Source organism: Salmo salar, chromosome ssa10, assembly GCF_905237065.1.
Source record: "Salmo salar chromosome ssa10, Ssal_v3.1, whole genome shotgun sequence".
NCBI classification, from domain to species: domain Eukaryota; kingdom Metazoa; phylum Chordata; class Actinopteri; order Salmoniformes; family Salmonidae; genus Salmo; species Salmo salar.
This window is the reverse complement of record NC_059451.1, coordinates 97707702-97729469: the sequence shown is the minus strand read 5'-3', so window position 1 is coordinate 97729469 and position 21768 is coordinate 97707702. Positions and strand designations below refer to the sequence as shown.

The 21768-nt window shown below is 43.5% G+C and overlaps 1 protein-coding gene across 1 annotated transcript in view; it reads right to left on the bottom strand.

Annotated features, from left to right (window-relative positions):
* Positions 1-578: 578 nt before the first annotated feature.
* LOC106561310 (inactive serine protease PAMR1) overlaps positions 579-21768 on the bottom strand; it is a 54089-nt gene continuing 32899 nt past the window's right edge. The window contains 11 exon segments of the mRNA XM_014125125.2: positions 579-1461; positions 1464-1658; positions 3659-4035; positions 4348-4580; positions 12433-12499; positions 12724-12900; positions 13095-14132; positions 14370-14561; positions 14810-14980; positions 17783-17890; positions 18575-18792. Of these exon segments, the coding sequence (XP_013980600.2) occupies positions 1090-1461; positions 1464-1658; positions 3659-4035; positions 4348-4580; positions 12433-12499; positions 12724-12900; positions 13095-14132; positions 14370-14561; positions 14810-14980; positions 17783-17890; positions 18575-18792 (3148 nt within the window). The 3' untranslated portion in view covers positions 579-1089.

Genomic DNA, 21768 nt, shown 5'->3' with positions numbered 1-21768 from the left:
ATGGATGTAGTTCTGCCCTTGAGCTGTTCTTGTCTATTCATCTTTTGTATTATGTCATGTTTCATGTTTTGTGTGGACCCCAGGAAGAGTTGCTGCTGCTATTGCAACAGCTAATGGAGATCCTAATAAAATACCAAAATACCAATACCAGAGCATCCCTCCACATAAATCCATATAAATTGATGTTTTAAAACTGCCACCCTGTGGCTAAATGTTCACACTACACTTTCTCCATCGATTACTTACCAATTTTTCTCTTTAGATGCTTGCAGAGGGGTCAACACTTACATTATTAACTGCGTTATACACACATTATTAACTGTGTAGGCACATAAATGATTTTGTTAATGACTTCAATTTGCAGGTGTTCGATTGCAGCCCTTCATTGTTCATACTTGATCTGGATTAATTCATAGGCTTTCTCTGGCCCTGGCCAAATGGCTGTCTGATTTACATAGCAAGCACCAGGTTCCTTTCTCTCAACTCTATTTAGTAGAATCACATGGGTATCCTTTTAATTAATGCTGGATGAAAGCTCACAGAACCACACTCGATGAACAACTCTAACCAGACCGCCGTGTCTTTACACACAACCACATATCTTTAATTAAAAACAACATTACTTTTATGTCCTTCTATACAATATGTACATCTCTTGAACCACGTGCAAAGCCATAATAATAATACATTACATTATATATACATATCAAAGAATACAATGAAAACCAGCTTTTCCCAGGGAACTGGTTTTCAGGTCGTTTTCAAGTCTAACACCAAATTGAAGGTAAAACCTGAACACTGAAGTACTGTGCTGAGTGGAGGGCATCTCTACCTGATCAGTTTGTGTTAGGGCCTTCTAAAGTCAGCTCAGAGCACTGTACAGTTCAGTGTTACTCTGATCTTTACTGATCACACTCCCTGCGTCGGTATGACAAGAAGCAGGTAGATGGGAGGAGGAAGGAGGGAGAATGGAGAAAGATGTTGGCAAATAAAAGTAAGAGGGGGAATAATGATGAAGAAAAAGAGGGAATTGTTGGTTGAAGAGAGGGAGGAAAAGAGAGATACAGGGCGAGTCACATCCTTGTGATGTCACTTCATATGGCTCTCTATCCAGTCTTTAAAGTTGGCCACATGTGTGTACACTGTAAACAGGTCTGGGTCACACTCTCCCTGGTCATACCCGAAACTCACCAACCCCAGCAGCCGCCACTCCCCTTTGGACTTGTCCCGCCCCCCTGGAGAGGCAAGAGAAGGGTCCTGGGCAGAGCCTGTCTGGGCAGGAAGGATCAGGATACCCCCTGTGTCCGCGGGACAGATGTTAGATGGGCTGTAGTCGGGTCGCTGGCGGCCACAGAGCATGTTGTCCGTGACGCTCACGGGCACCCCTTTACGGGCATACTGCTGCTCGCAGGGCACCACGTCAGCCAGATGCTGCACACCCACCCTGGCCTGCTCCTCTTCCCCAATCCGGGGATCTGGTTGGGGGCCCAGCCCGTCACCAACCCTTCTCTGGAGGTCACCTCTCCACCCTGGGTGTCAGGTAGGCAGAGGGGCAGGACCTTCTCCCCAATACGAGCCTTGTCCAGCAGCTTGATCACTGCCAGGTCTGAGTCAAGAACCAGCGGGTCGTAGTTGGGGTGTATAGAGATGGAGGCCACCTGAAGGAAAAGAGGAGGGATGGGAAGAGAGACAGAAAGAAATGATTATCAGGGAGTGAGAGAAAATAGACTGGTCAGAGAAAGAAACAGTACAGGTGGGATGGTCAGGGATGGTCAGGGAGCGAAGGGATAGTTAGAATGAAGAAGGAATTGTCAGAGATAGAGAGGAGGGATGGTAAGAGAAAGAATAGAGAGAGAGAAAGGCCGTGTCAAAAAAAGAAAAGCTGTAGAGAGAATAGAGATCCTGTGCCAAACGTAACAGCAGGGTGACAGCTTGGCTGTCAGTGGAATGACGTTAGCTGTGCTAGTTACCTGGCAACTCACTCACACTCCTCAATCATGTGCACATACACTATATATATATATATATATATATATATACACAAAATTATGTGGGCACCCCTTCAAATGAGTGGATTTAGCTATTTCAGCAACATCCGTTGTTGACAGACATAAAATTGAGCACACAGCCATGCAATTTCCATAGACAAACATTGGCAGCAGAATGGCCTTACTGAAGAGCTCAGTGACTTTCAACGTGGCACCGTCATAGGATGCCACCTTCCCAACAAGTCTGTTCGTCTGTTCATCATTTCTGCCCTTCTAGAGCTGCCCAGGTCAACTGTAAGTGCTGTTATTGTGAAGTGGAAATGTCTAGGAGCAACAACGGCTCAGTCGTGAAGTGGTAGGCCACACAAGCTCAAAGAACGGTACCGCCGAGTGCTGAAGCATGTAGCGGGTAAAAATCGTCTGTCCTCGGTTGTAATACTTACTAACGAGTTCCAAACTGCCTCTGGAAGCAACATCAGCACAAGAACTGTTTGTCGGGAGCTTAGTGAAATGGGTTTCCATGGCTGAGCAGCCACACACAAGCCTAAGCTCACCATGCGTAATGCCAAGCCTCGGCTGGAGCGGTGTAAAGCTCGCCGCCATTGGACTCTGGAGCAGTAGAAACACGTTCTCTGGAGTGATGAATCACGCTTCACCATCTGGCAGTCTGACGGATGTATATGAGTTTGGAGGATGACAGGAGAACGCTACCTGCCCCAATGCATAGTGCCAACTGTAAAGTTTGGTGGAGGTGGAATAATGATCTGGGGCTGTTTTTCATGGTTCGGGCTAGGTCCCTTAGTTCCAGTGAAAGGAAATCTTAATGCTACAGCATACAATGACATTCTTGACGATTCTGTGCTTCCAACTTAGTGGCAACAGTTTGGGGAAGGCCCTTTCCTGTTTCAGCATGACAATGTCCATGTGCACAAAGTGAGGTCCTTACAGAAATCTTACATCTAGTGGAAAGCCTTCCCAGAAGAGTGGAGGCTGTTATAGCAGCAAAAAGGGGACCAACTCCATATTTATGCCTATGATTTTGGAATGAGATGTTCGATGAGCAGGTGTCCACATACTTTTGGTAATGTAGTGTATATTACTTGACAGCCCTTTATAAAGCGCATAATGTACCATTAGACCATATTATTTACAATATACTGCAAAATGGCAATATGCTACTGTATATGTTGGTTAGATCCAGACTAGCTATGTCGCGCAACCACATTGGTGTTTACTTACGGTCAAAGTAGCTTTCTGGCACCTATTCAATGATTGAACGTAAAAAAAACATGGGGCTGTTTTACATGGCTAGATGTAGTAGACATGATGTAATGATTGTGAAATTATACATTTTAATTGGACACAGGTTCAAAACCATCCAGCCATTGGTATTATATAGAGGTAGACCTTGAGCTTTTACCATCTCATAAGGCTTGAAAATGTACCTATAGTGTGTAACATCATGTGTGGTGAACTGTACACCATAGCTGTATTTCAGTCTAATCATTGCAGTGTGTGGCTGAATACAGGTGGTCTCAGCCGACCACATCATTCATCATTCCCTACTTCTCTCCAAACTCACTCTCACTGCCTACCCACACCCACTAACCCATTTAGCCACTCTCACTCTCTACTCCCCACCCTTAAGCCCTCTCCATCCCCTCTCTTACCCTGAGATGCTGCAGGCCCTTGGTCTCTCGGAGGTCACTGCGGTAGTGTTTTCCCATCACCACCTTGACCGTGGCTGCATCCAGAGGGTACAGCTTCCCCAGCTCAGTCACACAGTGGGCTGCCAACACCACACTCCGCTGGTTCACCAGGGCCCCGCTACACACCAGCTGCCAGCCTGAGGCCTCATCCTGCCCCTGGGATCCAGCCCCAACACCTGATTCAGCTCCAGTCCCCTTCTTTAGTGACCCCGCAAGGCTGGCCTTCTTGTCCATCTTGGTCCCTGCTCCGTTGGTGGGGCGTTGGTAGATGGCGGCTAGCCAGGGCCAGTGGGACTCTGCCGGGCTCTGGGGGTCAAAGGTGGGATGCTTCCCACACACTGGGAAAAGAGAAGGATGGAGAGACAAGGGTGGAGAGGAAAGTGTGGCCGGGCGTGAGAAGGGTGGGAAAGAAGGGGAAGGAAGATATTAAACCTCAGATCTACCAGAGTGATGAAACAACACTTGATACTGTATGGAAACCTTATTCCACATCACACCCACCCTGAAATATTACTTTTTCAATCCAATTTTCTTGATTGCTTAGTGTCTAAGTGTGGTTTGAAAGCGCAATTCTAGCATGCCTAGGTGGCATAACAAACCTTTCCTTATATTAAGATGTACATCAAGTAATGTGGCTCTGCTGCCCTCACCTGGCGAACAGGAGACATGACGTCCGCTCCACTTGCCAGTCTTGAGGCAGGTGCGGCGTGCACTGCCTGAGTGCTGGTAAAAGAGAGAGGCACACTCGTACGCAATGTGAGTGTGGAGGTGGTGGAACCCCTGGGGCAGCTGGGATAGCATTGGGGGAACTTTGGTGGGGCCGACAGACTGGAACATCTTCACAAACCCAGAGGATGAGTAGAGCTTATGCACAGGGGTCTTCCTGAGAGATGAGAGGGTTCCATTGAGATGCCTTTACAGAAACAAACTAGTGTATAATGTACCTAAAGAGGCTAGCAGTATGTATAACTCCTTTTACGTTTTTAAATGGTTCATTTATAGGCAGAGGCTGCGGATCTGTAGGTAACCGCCCCGTTCCACATCCGTCCCGCCCCCCCTGGAACCCCGGGAAAGATCTGTATCACGTTCTGCGCATGTGTTTCTTTACCTCTACTTAACTACCCCAAAAATGTGTGGTCACTCTCCCTTCACATTTCTCACTGTCAATTGTGAATGATCTTCTTAGTTATGTACAGTGTTGTTTTGAATGATGTACAGTGAGCAAATTGTAGAGCAGGTAGTGTTAACAAACTGTAGCATATGCTACCTGTCTTTTGTTTCAATCAATGCACATATTTTGCCTAGTGGCACACTGTTTAGTTATGCGCGCATGAGAGAAAAATGTGACCATTCGCACAATCATCCTAAAATGTCATTGGAAATGAGGTGGTGTTTTTTGTCTTAAAGTAACGTTACAATACATTATGCTATTAAATTTGGTTCTGTTATGTACAATACTATCATTATGTGTTCTTGCAGATATTGATTCAACTTTGATCGAGCACCATTTGCCAGAATAGCCCGTTCTCTATGAGTAGAGAGTAGAGACTGTGCCTAAAGTAGAGAATCCTGCACATGCACAGAAGCTGTGGGACCTTTAGCTGTTGGGAAGAAAGATCCAGGAAAAGTCTGATCCGCAGCCGCTCCGTAATTTATATGTGGGCTTCACATGGTAAAGTGGTTCTGTCACTCACAAAAAAGAGCTACAGTGAGGGAAAAAAGTATTTGATCCCCTGCTGATTTTGTACGTTTGCCCACTGACAAAGAAATTATCAGTCTATAATTTTAATGGTAGGTTTATTTGAACAATGAGAGACAGAATAACAACAAAAATCCAGAAAAACGCATGTCAAAAATGTTATAAATTGATTTGCATTTTAATGAGGGATATAAGTATTTGACACCCTCTCAATCAGAAAGATTTCTGGCTCCCAGGTGTATTTTATACAGGTAACGAGCTGAGATTAGGAGCACACTCTTAAAGGGAGTGCTCCTAATCTCAGCTTGTTACCTGTATAAAAGACACCTGTCCACAGAAGCAATCAATCAATCAGATTCCAAACTCTCCACCATGGCCAAGACCAAAGAGCTCTCCAAGGATGTCAGGGACAAGATTGTAGACCTACACAAGGCTGGAATGGGCTACAAGACAATCGCCAAGCAGCTTGGTGAGAAGGTGACAACAGTTGGTGCGATTATTCGCAAATGGAAGAAACACAAAAGAACTGTCAATCTCCCCTCGACCTGGGGCTCCATGCAAGATCTCACCTCGTGGAGTTGCAGTGATCATGAGAACGGTGAGGAATCAGCCCAGAACTACACGGGAGGATCTTGTCAATGATCTCAAGGCAGCTGGGACCATAGTCACCAAGAAAACAATTGGTAACACACTACGCCGTGAAGGACTGAAATCCTGCAGCGCCCTCAAGGTCCCCCTGCTCAAGAAAGCACATATAAATGCCCGTCTGAAGTTTGCCAATGAACATCTGAATGATTCAGAGGACAACTGGGTGAAAGCGTTGTGGTCAGATGAGACCAAAATGGAGCTCTTTGGCATCAACTCAACTCGCCGTGTTTGGAGGAGGAGGAATGCTGCCTATGACCCCAAGAACACCATCCTCACCGTCAAACATGGAGGTGGAAACATTATGCTTTGGGGTGTTTTTCTGCTAAGTGGACAGGACAACTTCACCACATCAAAGGGACGATGGACGGGGCCTTGTACTGTCAAATCTTGGGTGAGAACTTCCTTCCCTCAGCCAGGGCATTGAAAATGGGTCGTGGATGGGTATTCCAGCATGACAATGACCCAAAACACACGGCCAAGGCAACAACGGAGTGGCTCAAGTAGAAGCACATTAAGGTCCTGGAGTGGCCTAGCCAGTCTCCAGACCTTAATCCCATAGAAAATCTGTGGAGGGAGGTGAAGGTTCGAGTTGCCAAACGTCAGCCTCGAAACCTTAATGACTTGGAGAAGATCTGCAAAGAGGAGTTGGACAAAATCCCTCCTGAGATGTGTGCAAATCTGGTGGCCAACTACAAGAAACATCTGACCTCTGTGATTGCCAACAAGGGTTTTGCCACCAAGTACTAAGTCATGTTTTGCAGAGGGGTCAAATACTTATTTCCCTCATTAAAATGCAAATAATTTTATAACATTTTTGACATGCGTTTTTCTGGATTTTTGTTGTTGTTATTCTGTCTCTCACTGTTCAAATAAACCTACCATTAAAATTATAGACTGATCATTTCTTTGTCAGTGAGCAGACGTACAAAATCAGCAGGGGATCAAATACTTTTTCCCCTCACTGTAAGTCTTCTGTTGTGATGTGTGCATTAATCAGGGTCATACATCGTGTTTATGGTCTCTCTCGTGTGATGTGCCAATGATGTTGATATATGATTATGCACATATACTATAAGTTTTATGTATGTGGTTTTGATATATGATGATTTCAAAAATGGAAAAAAAAAACAAAAATGGAAAAGAAGTGGGCACGGTGGTGGTCCCAGCGTCTCCAGAGGCGCTCTACCCGGCCGTGGGGATGCACTCCCTGGGGGAGGCGGTGCAGCTGGACCTGCAAGCGGAGTGGGGGATGGAGAAGGAAGACGGACTGATGATAGTGGACAGCCACGAGGACGAGTGGGGGCGTCTCCATGACGTCAGGGTCACCGGCTCGGTAAGGTCCTGGCTTTGCCTGTTGTCTACTTCATACATAATTAATGTTATTCACATAGTCTTCTTCTAGTGATTACATTACACCTCATCTGCTCAACATATACAAGATGTAAATTGTGTATTACTATGAATAACATCCTTTGTATGAAGAGAGAGGTTATGGTTAAGTTCCAATGTCCATACTAGCATACCACTTAGAATGCATGCCGAATACTTTGCTTCATTCAGGTAGTATGCCAGTGTGGATATCGGAAATAGTCCTTATATGTTTGTATCTGTGTTTCTGTCTGTGTGTGTTTGAATGTTGGTGTCTGTTGGTAACTGCTGAGTGGATACCTGCCTGGTGGTGTTTGGCAATGGCATGCTTGCTGAAGGCAGCAGTTACTCTTGCTCTGTGAAAACAGCCTTCATACTGTCATGACGTTGCCCTCTTTGGGTTTTCTATGCACCATCCCCCTACCTCTGTCTCCCACACCCAGGCTCTGTGAGAGCAGTCGTAAATTCCTAAAGAGAATGTCCTGCCTCATGGCCACAGTATGGAGACACAGTGGGTTTCATAGAAAGAACCAAGGAGTTCTTCCACCTCACAGGACTGGAGAACTGAACGACATTTATGTTCTGGAGAAGGTATAAAAGATCGGTGAAGAATCCAGCTACGAACTGGTCCGTTTGGTACAATTTTGTGAAGCTCATGAGAGACAATACGGCCACATTACCATGGCGCTGTTTATATAATAGCCTCAGTTGTGAGACTTACATCTAATGGTTGTATAAAATGAATGAATAAGGATAAAGCTATTTGGAATATGTTGGGATGCTTGTAAGATGTTAATTTGCGAGAATTGTATTTCTGTTTAAAGTTTCACCAAGTCATCGGCACGCCCCCATGAACAGATGGGACCTGGCGTCATGAGACAGCCTTTTTCTGTTATTCCGAATATAACCCCCACCCAGGGTTTCTATCACCAGACCAGCTTACCTCGATAACGAGAGGGCCGAGGTTTGACCATGCATTCCTCTTTCTGAACTTTGACCATACCACGTGGTTAAACTCTTAGACTATCGATACCGACAGAATAAGAACAAGTCTTTGATATTAATTACTAGTCTGCTGCTAGGAATTCGGTATCATTGAACGCGAAGACCGACGAAACATCTGTCCTATAACGACATTAATGAATGTCACTTTGAAATATCCATTCTAACCGAGAGAGAGAGGGAGAGCGAGAGAACGCGAGGACAAACTCCCCAACAGAACGAACTTTTCAACAAAGATCCCGACGACACACTGAGCGTAAATATATATATTGATTGCAATTGTTCCCGAATGAGTGAGTGTTTATGTGCAAAGTATTAGCATTTCAATTGTTATAATTATCAACCCTTTTGTCTAACAAGCCGCCATGCCGGTTTAGCCCACTAGGGCACATTCCTCTATCATTTCTTTGTAACGATATCTACTGTTTGTTATGCATTTCTGTGAATTACTGAGTTAGTAAGTAAATGATTTTAAGACAATTGATGTATGGATGACTCATAGTGAAGACTGGGTTCGTGCAGATAACCAACAATTTACGACGTTTGGAATGAGACTGACGAGGTAAACGAATACATCATTAATCAGAAGACTCATAGATCAGATATTATGATATCTGAAAGTTATATTAGGAAAATTATAACTTTAATCTGAATATTTTCCTTGGTGCCCCGACTTCCTAGTTAATTACAGTTACACGATTAATCAGTTTAATCGCGTAATAATAATTACAGAGTTATTTGATAAATATGTCTTCAGTTTTAATGATGCCAAAGACACGACAATACTTTAGCTACACCTGGGATTATCTCTACACACCTGTAGATTACCAAAGTCTGTTTAAGGTGGAAAACTAAGGGGGAGGCCTGGAATGCTTGCTGCTTCAGAAGGAATTTTGATATGAGAGCATGGAGTCTTCCTTTGTTGACTGAACCCTTTACCACATCCTTCAGATCCAAGAGAAATGTCATGGGTTGTCAAGGTGTGACCTAATCATTCATATCGTTTCATAATAGTTTTCTTATTGATAACACTAATCAGTGATTCGTGGTGTTTAGTGTTGTTGTTAACCTGTGAAGGCAGGTAGCCTAGTGGTTAGAGCGTTGGGCCAGTAACTGAAGGTTGCTAGATCGAATCCCCGAGCTGACAAGGTAAAAATCTGTCGTTCTGCCCCTGAACAAGGCAGTTAACCCACTGTTCCTAGGCCGTCATTGTAAATAAGAATTTGTTCTTAACTGACTTCCCTAGTTAAATAAAGGTTAAATTAAAAAATATAAATTCATAAACCTTTCAGTTTGGTTGCCTGGCAACAGCAGGGCTAGATGTTTTGCGGTTAGGTTTCTAAACCCAGTTGCCCAACATCGCGAGACTTCCTGGAATGCTTGTGATGCAGATTCGGCAGACCAGACCGGGGTTTGGGGTTTATTTGTAAAATAAATAGTCTACATCTAAAGCCACAACCTAGATTCGCCCCAATGTCTTAAGTAGCTGTGCATGTTATTACGACAACCTCTTGAACGTGACAAACTGTCACGTTTTCATTTTCATCAAAAACAACTTTATATCGAAGGAGCGCCTTTGATTTGACGAAATGCACATGCCCAGTTCGGTGCGAGACGACCGTTAGACCTGGTGACGCGTTTCTGTGCATGAGCTTAGCTAGCCAACGTCGCCATCACATCGCCTACAAGCGTGATCGGGGATTTCTATTGGAGAAGCAATTACTACATACACTATGTGGACACCCCTTTAAATTTGTGAATTCGGCTTTTTCAGCCGCACCCGTTGCTGACTGGTATAAAATCGAGCACACAGCCATGCAATCTCCATAGACAAACATTGTCAGTAGAATGACCCGTACTGAAGAGCTCAGTGACTTTCAACGTGGCACCGTCATAGGATGCCACCTTTCCAAAAAAGTCAGTTTGTCATATTTCTGCCATGCTAGAGCTGCCCCGGTCAACTGTAAATGCTGTTATTGTGAAGTGGAAACATCTAGGAGCAACAACGGCTCAGCCGCGAAGTGGCTGACAGAACAGGATTTTGGAATGAGATGTTCAATGGGCAGGTGTCCACATACTTTTGACCATGTAGTGTATCGTCATTCGAAACCATATTTGGTTAGGTTGAGAAGATTCTGTACAGGAAGTACCCTGTCTGACCATTTCTTGGCCTTCTTTGTCATCTCTATCCATTACAAAGGATCTCTGCTGTTACGTGACACTTCCTACGGCTCCAATGGGCTCTCAGAGCCCGGGAAAAAGCTGAATGACGTAATTCAAAGCCCTGGCTGAAACACACGAGCGCTTTTGCTAAGTGGTCTATCAGCGGACAAAGGAATTAGGCGCATGCCCGAGTCGACCCCATGCTGTATTTTCTTTCGTCTGTTTACCTAATTGCAGATTCCCGGTCGGAATATTATCGCTTTTTTACGAGAAAAATGGCATAAAAATTGATTTTAAACAGCGGTTGACATGCTTCGAAGTACGGTAATGAAATATTTAGAAATCTTTTGTCACGAAATGCGCCATGCGCCCGACCCTTATTCACCATTCGGATAGTGTCTAGAACGCACGAACAAAACGCCGCTGTTGGACATAACTATGGATTATTTTGGACCAAACCAACATTTGTTATTGAAGTAGAAGTCCTGGGAGTGCATTCTGACGAAGAACATCAAAGGTAATAAAACTTTTCTAATAGTAAATCTGATTTTTGTGAGTGCTAAACTTGGTGGGTGTCTAAATAGCTAGCCCTGTGATGCCGGGCTATCTACTGAGAATATTGTAAAATGTGCTTTCACCGAAAAGCTATTTTAAAATCGGACATATGGAGTGCATAGAGGAGTTCTGTATCTATAATTCTTAAAATAATTGTTATGTTTTTTTGTGAACGTTTATCGTGAGTAATTTAGTAAATTCACCAGAGGTTTGCGGGGGGGTATGCTAGTTCTGAACGTCACATGCGAATGTAAAAAAGCTGTTTTTTATATAAATATGAACTTGATTGAACAAAACATGCATGCATTGTATAACATAATGTCCTAGGTTGTCATCTGATGAAGATCATCAAAGGTTAGTGCTGCAATTAGCTGTGGTTTTGTTTTTGTGACATTATAGGCTAGCTTGAAAAATGGGTAGTCTGATTATTTCTGGCTGGGTACTCTGCTGACATAATCTAATGTTTTGCTTTCGCTGTAAAGCCTTTTTGAAATCGGACAGTGTGGTTAGATTAACGAGAGTCTTGTCTTTAAAATGCTGTAAAATAGTCATATGTTTGAAAAATTGAAGTTTTCGGATTTTAGAGGAATTTGTATTTCGCGCCACGCCCATCATTGGATATTGGAGCAGGTGTTCCGCTAGCGGAACATCTAGATGTAAGAGGTTAAACCACAGTATTTCCTCATTAGAACTTTGTCATATCATTGGGATGATTATTTTGGGATGGTTACTTTTCTTTTTGCGAAAAAGCCGAGTGCCTGCCCGTAGGTATTTTCCCTTAGCCCATGTAAAGTGATAGGTCACTACAAAATCAGCGTGGACTCCACATTTTAATATTTGAAAATGTCTGAAAATTAACATTAAGCTCAGTGACCAAAATAACTATGTAAAACAAGTCCTTTAAAAGAATGTGGTTAAGAAAATCACTTGTTTAAGGTAAGCCACTCGAATTTGGTGAAACGTATAAATGGAACACTAGTCACTTTAATAATGCCACTTTTTGCTCAGTTGGTAGAGCATGGTGTTTGCAACGCCAGGGTTGTGAGTTCGTTTCCCACGGGTGACCAGTACGGAGAGAAAAAATGTATGAAATGTATGCATTCACTACTGTAAGTCGCTCTGGATAAGAGCGTCTGCTAAATGACTAAAATGTAAAATGTAAATGTAATGATTTCAATGGCAATGTGGATATACAGTATAGTGTTGGTTAATGCTTACGTCTGGAATTAAATGTAGACTATATAATGTGTATTATTATGTGTGCTCTGTAACATAATATATTATACGTCGTTGGACATACCTGGATGGAGCTTGTGGAGGCAGAACTCTCTGTCTGACCAGCTCTGAGACCTTGGGCTCTCTGCAGGCTGCAGACAAACACACACAGGGTTCCCATTAACACCTACTGACAGGCTGGCAGCTGCTTTCATTGTCAATGTTGGGTTGATTAGAGGCTGCTAAAAATAGTGCTCAACTGGCAGGTGCTACAGTGTGTCCCTTGTTGATAATCACAAAGTAGAGGCACACGCATGCACGCTCGGATGCACGCACACACACATACACACAAACTCGCACACACATCAGTGCCTACCTCTCACACAAAGGGGTTGAGTGCCCCCCCAGGTGCCGCCAGGCTGGCAGGTGCGTCTGGCGTCACCACTCAGAGCGTAGGAGTGATTACAAAAGAAATCCACTGTCTCTGGCACCAGCCCTGGCACTACCTGCTGGTACCCATGGTAGAGCTGTGGGAGAGGGGGACAGCTCTCCTCTGGAAGGAGAGACGGAGGGAAGAGATGGGAAAGAGAGCAGGCGGAGAATGTAAGATAGATAGGTGGAGAGCGAGCGAGCGAGAGAGTGGAGAACAAATTTTAAGATGCTGAGGGTCATTATAATATCTGTTTCAATAATGCAGTGTATTGTACAACATGCACCTGAAGTGTTCGGGGGGATTCTGAGTCTTACCACTGATGCTTTGGTTTTCTCTCTTCTCATCATCAGACTCCTCTTTAGTCGTTTTGTCAGAATCTTTTCCAGTATTTTCCTCTTCAGGTTTGCTTGTACTTGCCGTTGTATCTTTAGTTGAGCCTATATCTTTAGTTGCTCCTATATCTTTGTGTGGCTTTTCCACCAGCCTCTCGGTTTCCTGACCTCCTGATGAATATGGGGTGAACTGTGTGTTGTTGTTTCTAGTTGGAATAAAAATCTTCACAATGTCTTTTGACATTGTTGTATTCATACCCTGCTCTATGTCATTGGTGCCAAACACATCCGTAACAGTGTACTCTACAGCAAATGTGTCTCCCCTTGGTTTTAACTCAGTGTAATCTATGGCAAATGTGTCTCCCCTAGGTTTTAACTCAGTGTAATCTATGGCAAATGTATCTCCCCTAGGTTTTAAGTCATTAGGATCCATTGTGTTTGGATCAATGCTTTTATCTACTGGTTCCTCTTTCTTCTTCTCTTCCTCCTGTCCTTTATCTTCCACCACCACCACCACTATCCCAGGAAACTCTGTTGTCTTTCCTATCTCCCGTATCACATCTGTGTCTCCCCCAGTATCTGGACTGCCATCTATGTCTGCGGTGGTTTTCCCCTCGTCATTTTCTCTTTCTCCCTCCACTGTGTTTACAATGTCATCCGTTTCTTTACTGTCCACTTTATCCTTGGTACCTCCAGTAGGTTTATCTAGCCCAGTTTCTTTTTCTTTGTCACTTGTTTTATCCTCGTTTCGTCCTGGGATGTTAACCAGAGTAATGTCTATGTTTTTGTCTTTACCATCTTTTCTACCGTCCACTGTTGTGTTCCTCAGGCCTGTGTCTGGATCTTTACCAGCCACGTCCTCTTTGATAGCTGTATTATAGTCTATCTCTTTGTCTTTGGGTTTTTCAATGTCTTTGTCAGTGTCTTTGTCTTTTTCTGCATCTTTTTCTTTGTCATTTTCTGTATCTCTTCCTTTGTCATTTCCTTTGTCTTTGCCTGGTTCAGCAAGTGTATTATTCACTGTAAGAAAAAAAGAGAGAAAACAAGTGAATTTCTGGATTGAAATAAGTGTTGTTATACAGTTGGCTAACCATTCTGAATGGTTGTACACATTCTACTAGTGAAATATTCTCAATTGCCTGGTCATGTAGAACATAGTCATTCCTAATAATAGTATATCCACCTTTGATGTCTATCAACACCTGTTCCCACTGTCTCCAAACTCTGATTCCCATCATGCCTTGCTCTGATCCTAACCTTTACCACATGTGGGGGGTGTTCCGCTCCAGGTCTTGTTGGGCAAACAGGTCCTCTGGTGCATCCCGCTCAGCTTGTAGGGCCGGTAGCACAGGTACTGCAGGGCTATGATGACATCATTGGGCCCGTACACTAGGAAGTGGTCTCCATGGACAGGCTTGGTTGGGATGGCACATAATTTCACCATAGGCACTGCAGAGGAACACAGATAACATGTAGGCTCAGTGATGCTGGGATTCAGATTGTCAGACACTATTGAATTTGCAGATGAGTTGTAAATATGTTTATTCCTTAGAGGAGCTGTTGTGTTAACATGTCTCAAAATGTATTGTATAAAACAAACCCACAGTGTCAAGGTCTCTAAGGTCAATCAGGTTGGATTTTTCACCAAGCATCTAAATTGTTCGTTGTGCTGTGCCCCTCTCTCTCTGGCCTCTTACCACACTGGGGGGCAGGGGCGCTCCAGGTGCCATCCTGGAGGCAGATGGCGGTGCGGATCCCCCTCAGCTCGAATCCAGGGTCACAGCGGAACGTGACTCGCTCCCCTGAGTGATGGAATATCCCCTCTGTGGAGCCATGGACAGGTATTGGGGGCCTCCTGCACCCTACAACTGGAAGGACACAAAAACATATGTACAAAGACATTAGGAGACCTCAGAATGTAGTGCTACGCACACACACTGAAATATAAACAACACCCCCCCCCCCGACCAAACCCTCTCCTAACCCAGACAACACTGGGCCAATTGTATGACGCCCTATGGAACTCCCGGCCACGGCCGGTTGTGGGACAGCCCTGGAATGAACCCAGGTCTTTAGTGACGCTTCAAGCACTGCGATGCAATGCCTTAGACCGCTGCGCCACTCGGGAGTCCACCCCACACACATTCTGAACACATTGTTACAGTGTTTCGTCTTCTGTCCGCTATATTGCTAGCAATCTTCTGCCAGTCCTAAACACAACTTCATCCCACTTGGCCAGAAAAGACCACACAGCTACTGCTCACATAACCTAAGTGCGTTTACTGCTGTGCGGAATTAGTACATTATTATCAAGTGTTAACACACCTTATGAACAGCCACCTACAGCTTCAGGGCTCTCAGAACCCAGTTCACAGCTCACAAACCCATTCTTCCTCCTCAGCATTACATTTTACATTTACATTTTAGTCATTTAGCAGACGCTCTTATCCAGAGCGACTTACAGTAGAGTGCATACATTTTATGACATGTTTTTTGTTTTTTTAAGTACTGGTCCCCCGTGGGAATCGAAACCCACAACCCTGGCGTTGCAAGCGCCATGCTCTACCAACAGTAGCTAGAAGTTATAAATATAGCCTCCACATCTTACTGCCTTATTAATAGATCATTTCAGCAGGCTTGGTAAAAGTGAGAACAGCTCACAAGGGGATGTTAACACGTTGTCTGGAACAGAGGAATAAATAGAAAACTCCCAGTAAAAAGAAGCTTTAGTTAAACTGTTCAATTTTCCAAGGTAGTGGGTGTTTTTATGATGTGGGTTAGTAGCATGCAGCTTGGGTTGGTTGACTGGAATAGAATAGTGTGTAAATGTTCAGACAATGCCCGACTGTGAAATAGAGAACTTGATTGACACAAATAGCACACATCAACTTGTAATTCACCATTGGGTCCCCTCTCTCTGATCTGGAACCAAGCTAAATACCAATCACACACATGTCTGCACAAACACATGCTCACACCTACACAGACTTATTATGTTCATTCTATATGACTGGCCTTACTGTGGCTATTGGGGCATAGCATTGCAGGACCCACCCCATGCCTCTCTCCCTCTCTCTGGCCATGTTCTGACAGCAGTGTAGTCCAAAACCATCAGAGGAACCCTCCCTATAATCACTGTCTCCCTGCCTTCCAGTGTTTCCACCCTTCAGTTGAGCCGCACGTGGGACGGGACAGGGAAAACTCGCTTGGAATTCCAGACATGGAAAAGAAAAAACGTGCACAACCCTATTGAGTCATTTTCTTATTGGAAAAACAGCTCAAATGTATAGGGATGTTGAATTGAGAACCAATCATGTCCTCTGTTTGCCCACACCCAAGTCCTCCCATCCCAGTGTCTGTCTGTCTGTCTGTCTGTCTGTCTGTCTGTCTGTCTGTCTGTCTGTCTGTCTGTCTGTCTGTCTGTCTGTCCATCTGTCTGTCTCTCTCCACCAGTATATCTCCCACTGGGCTCTCTCTACTTGGATGAGTCATAGTGCAATTATGAAAGAATGCTAACAGAGGATGTTATGATTAAAGAAGCACAATTAATTCACCACTAAGTCCTGTCAACGTCTCGGAAACTATGGTTCAATATTCTTAGTCTAAAATAAAGACTGCATCCGACATATACAGAGAGTTAGGAAAGAATCCTTTCTTGAAATCATGTTATTCTGATAATGGTTGTATACGACATTAGTGTTATCCTAAATCTACCACACAAACGAGCAGTCCATCCCTCCTCACGGGAATACCAGATGGACGAAATTCCATCCCTCCACTTCTCCCATGCGTTTTATGATCTCCTCTCATCCAATGGAAAAGCTGCCTCATATTATAGAAGCAGTTTCGTTCAACATTAGTTGTATAGTCTCAATTTTAGCCCTAAAAATATTACAAGGCTCTTGCTGTTTTCAAAGGGTCCGGGGGAGGAGAGGGGCGGGGTGGAGGGGCGTGATGCTGGGTAAGGAAACCTAGGCCTGAGTCCAGACGGCCATAAAGAAGCAGGGTTGTGGTGAAGCTGTGGACAGAAGGAGCTCCAGCTATACAGGGCCATGTTGGAGCCCTCTCGGGACGAGGTAGAGGGCTGCATGGCATGGTTTGGTTGGCAGGCAGGTGACTGACCCAGATTGAGATGGGCTGTGGGAAGCTTAGCCTAGCTTAGTCTTGCTCACTTATTTTCCATTTGCCCATATCTGTCATTCTCTCTCTTCCTCTCTGCCTCTCTCTCTCGCTCTCGTCATTCGCTCTGGGTCGGTCTTTCTCTCCAAGATGTTTACTATCCATACATACAGTAAACTCAGATGGTGAGGTGCAGTTTCATGAAGTCAGAATTCTGTCAGGTGGTCATAGTGGTTTATGGTCCATCTGTCGACATGGGACACAGTTTCCCCAGCTGCTGATTTCACAGGGCTAGAGAGGGAGATGACAGCAGGGAATAGGGAGATGACCAGTAGGGAATAGGGAGATGATCAGTGATTGTGACTTACTCATTGTTGTAAGCACTAATGGGACTCTCTGAAGAGATGGTCATGGGAGAATTCCAACATAGATACTCTGCATGCTTGTTGTCTGAGGTCTTTGTTTTAACTGTACTATACAGCTGGAAGACACCAGTAACACAAGTCACATCACCTCTGTGAATAGATTGACCCAAAGTTTAGTGTACTCACCATTCTCACACCTCTGTCCAGTGTAGCCAGCCAGACAGCCACAGTGGTAGGAGTGGGACGTGTCCAGGATACAGGTTCCATCATGGAGACAGGGAGAGGAGCTGCATGCTGAAAACACACGGGAGCAGAAAGGAGGCTTAGACACATTACATGGGCTACATAACAGTAGTTAAAAAATATACACATAATTGCAGGCTTTCCTCGCTCCCACCCTTCATCTGCACTAATCAAAGGAGACCAGGAGAGGAACCATTGATCTGTCCTGAGTATTGATCTGAAATACAGTCAAAGTTTGTAGTGGATTGTTTATTTGGGGGATATGGCAAAAAAAGTATAAACTGTATACAGGTGAGAAAATACTTTGGTGTTTAAATTCATGTGTTCATGTGGTGTTTAAATTCTCTCCAACACCCATCCCCAAAATGTACAGTAGCCTGTGGTATGTATTTTTTGGCTTCAGTGGAGTGCTTGGAGTACTGTGTTACCATGTGTGTTCATGGTGATTGGGTTTGAATGAGGAGCTGAGTGACAGGTTAAGTTGGTACTTATGTGGTTTCTCTCTTAGGCTGCCAAGCAGGGATTCCCTGGAATGAGTTTGATAAGGGTGTGCTCTGCTTAGTTATCATAACAGCCATAAGTTAACATTCAGGTTGCTACCGAAGCCCTCAAGTATTTTTCTAAACTTTCCCAACTTATGATGGGATATTTGCAAACCACAATATATTCCCAGATCTTATTCATCAATTTGCCAACTTTTGGTACTAAATCTACTCTGGGAGGTACTGTTCCTACCTGAGCTTTCTTGGAAGGTGGCGAAGAAGCCGTCAAAGTTCTTATAGCCATCGGCTACAAACAGGACGTGTAGGGAGTTGCCAGAGCTCTGGATTGGAGCAGGCCTGTTGTTCCCACAGAACCGACCAATCACACGAGAGTTGATACTGTCACCATCACGCACCTCGATGTAGTCGTAGCGACAGGAATGGTCAAACTCCAGGCTCAGCATCATGAACCTGTGGGTGGAGAGGAAGGGATAGAGGGAGGGTGGTTAGAAGTAGCTTGGGGAGACTGTTCTAAATGATTGTACCTGTAGCAGAGGTCAACTGAGTTTATTTAGTGGTATTGACAGTTTACCTCAATGTGAAGTACTAATGGGAGTATAGGGTTTGGGGGGTTGGTTTGAGACACAAATCCACATAAATTGATCTCCTCACCTTGAATAAACCTGGAAATAGATGTGTCTACAGCTAAAACATTGCAGTGAAAAAAGTATTTATTTTGACAACGTACCTATTCTCTTGCAGTGACATTTAAAAGGTGTGTATATGAAAGCCAATTGGCACGGTTTGTTTCAGCTAGTCACTTATACCATTCAGTCATCCCTTCACTCCTCTGTTTATTCCAGCCAGAAAGTTTTCATTGCAGTAACCAGGCCTGGATTTTCCATTTAAAACCAATTAAGAGATTTCTCACTTGGTATACATGGTAAACATGATGTAAATGGAGTGTTATTGCACCTCGTTGCCCCCCTTGACTCTGAGTAGGGAGGCTTCTCTTTCTTTCCTGCTAGATCCCTTGTTTTCCTGGAGCAACCGTAAGAGGGAGCGCCTACCTGGCTTTACTGGCTCTGCCATCCTGGCTGGCACCATCTCACACCCCTGAATTTTACTACAGCCAGCAGTAGTGATTGGAACAGTGATTCCACTACTTTGCACAACTCACTTCCTTTTAAATGGAGGTGAGAATTGAATGTTTAAATTCCTCCCATTGTGGTGGAAGCGAAATCTATTATGGATATGGAATCTTTTCACCAAGGCAACACTGATGAGTACTTTTTCATACGGTCATCTTTTTTATGCTTCCCTCGTCTGCAAAAGAGATCAATGCTAAAAAGAAATTGACTCAGAGTCGTTATAAAAAATAAATCTGCAAGGCTTTCAGCTGAGATCATGTCTAATGCTGTCCAATTTGAGGCAACAAAGCTACAATTGTTACTGTATGGAACTAATGGGATAATAATGCACTTGAGCTAAGATGAAAAATGTAAGATATGACGATACAATTGTTAGTGACACAGGCTGCAAAAACAGTGAGTGATGCCAGCTGGAAACAGTACAGGGAATACAGAAAACAAGGATTTGGATGGAGTGTGAGTTTACATTATATATTTGTAGATTTAAGATCTTTGGCTCGACATACAAAGGAGAATTTTACTTCATATTTTAAATCAGACTTTGTCACAATACCAAGTTCCCCTAAGTGTTATCAAAGTCTCTTACGTCATGGTAGCCTTGTGGTTAGTGTTGGGCTAGTAACCGAAAGGTTGAAAGTTTGAATCCCCTAGCTGACAAGGTACAAATCTGTCGTTCTGCCCCTGAACAAGGCAGTTCCTAGGCCGTCTTTGAAAATAAGAATTTGTTCTTAACTGACTTTCCTAGTTCAGAAAAAAGGGGGCTTGTGCTAATTGGCCCTGGGTTTTCGTTTTCAGGAATATCTTAGGGCCTTAAAAGTATTGGCGTGCAGCGTGTGTTGTTGTGTAACTCGCTGAGTGTGTTGTTGTCCATCATTAGTACGGCAATAAATAAGCGCGATGTAGCCAAGAGTAGTGAGTAATAAATAGAAGATGGCCGTGCCAGTAAGGTTTAGCTGGCTGATGCCAAAACTCATAACTTTCCATTAATCCAACTATGAGCAGAGCAACATGAAACAGAGAGGAGCACTATTTCATTCATGGTTTATGTGGCGTGTATGTCATAAATTCATAAAACAGCAGTATGAGGCCCTATTTCTTCACTTGGAGATATTTCATCAATCTCTTTCTGTCGATAGACCATGTCGTGTGACGATAGCCCAAGCGGGCATGAAAACCTGTTTTATTTCTTTACTGTACTTGCAGACGCATTTGTCTTCTGATCATGGAGCTTGTCTGAGCTTGGCATGGTTGTGTAGTTTAACCTGGTACTTTATGTGTATGTGAAAAATGCAATTTTTTTACTATGGAACTGTTTATCTTAACACACAAACTATTATTGTATGTACTATGCATTGTGCCAACAGACTGAATGCAGCTCAATATTCAATGTGGCTATTTTTTTTATCATAAAAGCCCTCAAATATATGCTTGCCTGTCAAAAAGTTTTATGTATTTTGGAAAAAATACATCACATAAATGAAATGCAATGACTTTTCCTCAAGACTATGAGTGGTTCCAACCTTCGTCTAGACATTGGGCCATGAAATACCTCTCATAGAACTGTGAAAACTGAAATTAAATTAGTCTTAAATGGGTCAAGTATTAATAACTATTACAGATGGTCACCAGAGAGGCCAAAGTCTAGCCTTTTCATGTCAGAGGAAAATATGACTAAGTGACACTTATTGTTTCACAATGCTAGACTAGCTAGAACTAGCTGTCATTGAGCAACACCAGGCTTAAATTAAAACCTCCTAAGGATCTGACCCTTTTTTTCAATTTTCGCCAAAAATGACATACCCATGCCTGTATCTCAGGACCTGAAGCAAGGATATGCATATGCTTGATACCATTTGAAAGGAAACACTTTGAAGTTTGTGGAAATGTGAAATGGCTGTAGGAGAATATAACACATTAGATCTGGTAAAAGATAATACAAACAAAAAAACATGAGTTTTCTAAATATTTTTTGTTCCATCATATTTGAAATGCAAGAGAAAGGCCATAATATAATATTGCAGTTTGGGCGCAATTTAGATTTTGACCACTAGATGACAGCAGTGTGTGTGCAAAGTTTCAGATTGATCCAATGAAGCATTGTAATACTGGACAATATTTTGTATCAAGTCTGCCCAAAGGTGCCGAATTGGTAAATTGATACATTTATAAGTACATAACTATAGAGAAAATACAAAAATGATATGGTAATATAACATTTAAGTTTACACACTCCCAGGAATGTCATACATGATGGATCATTAGCTTATACACTAACTTTCACACATCTAGATGGCCG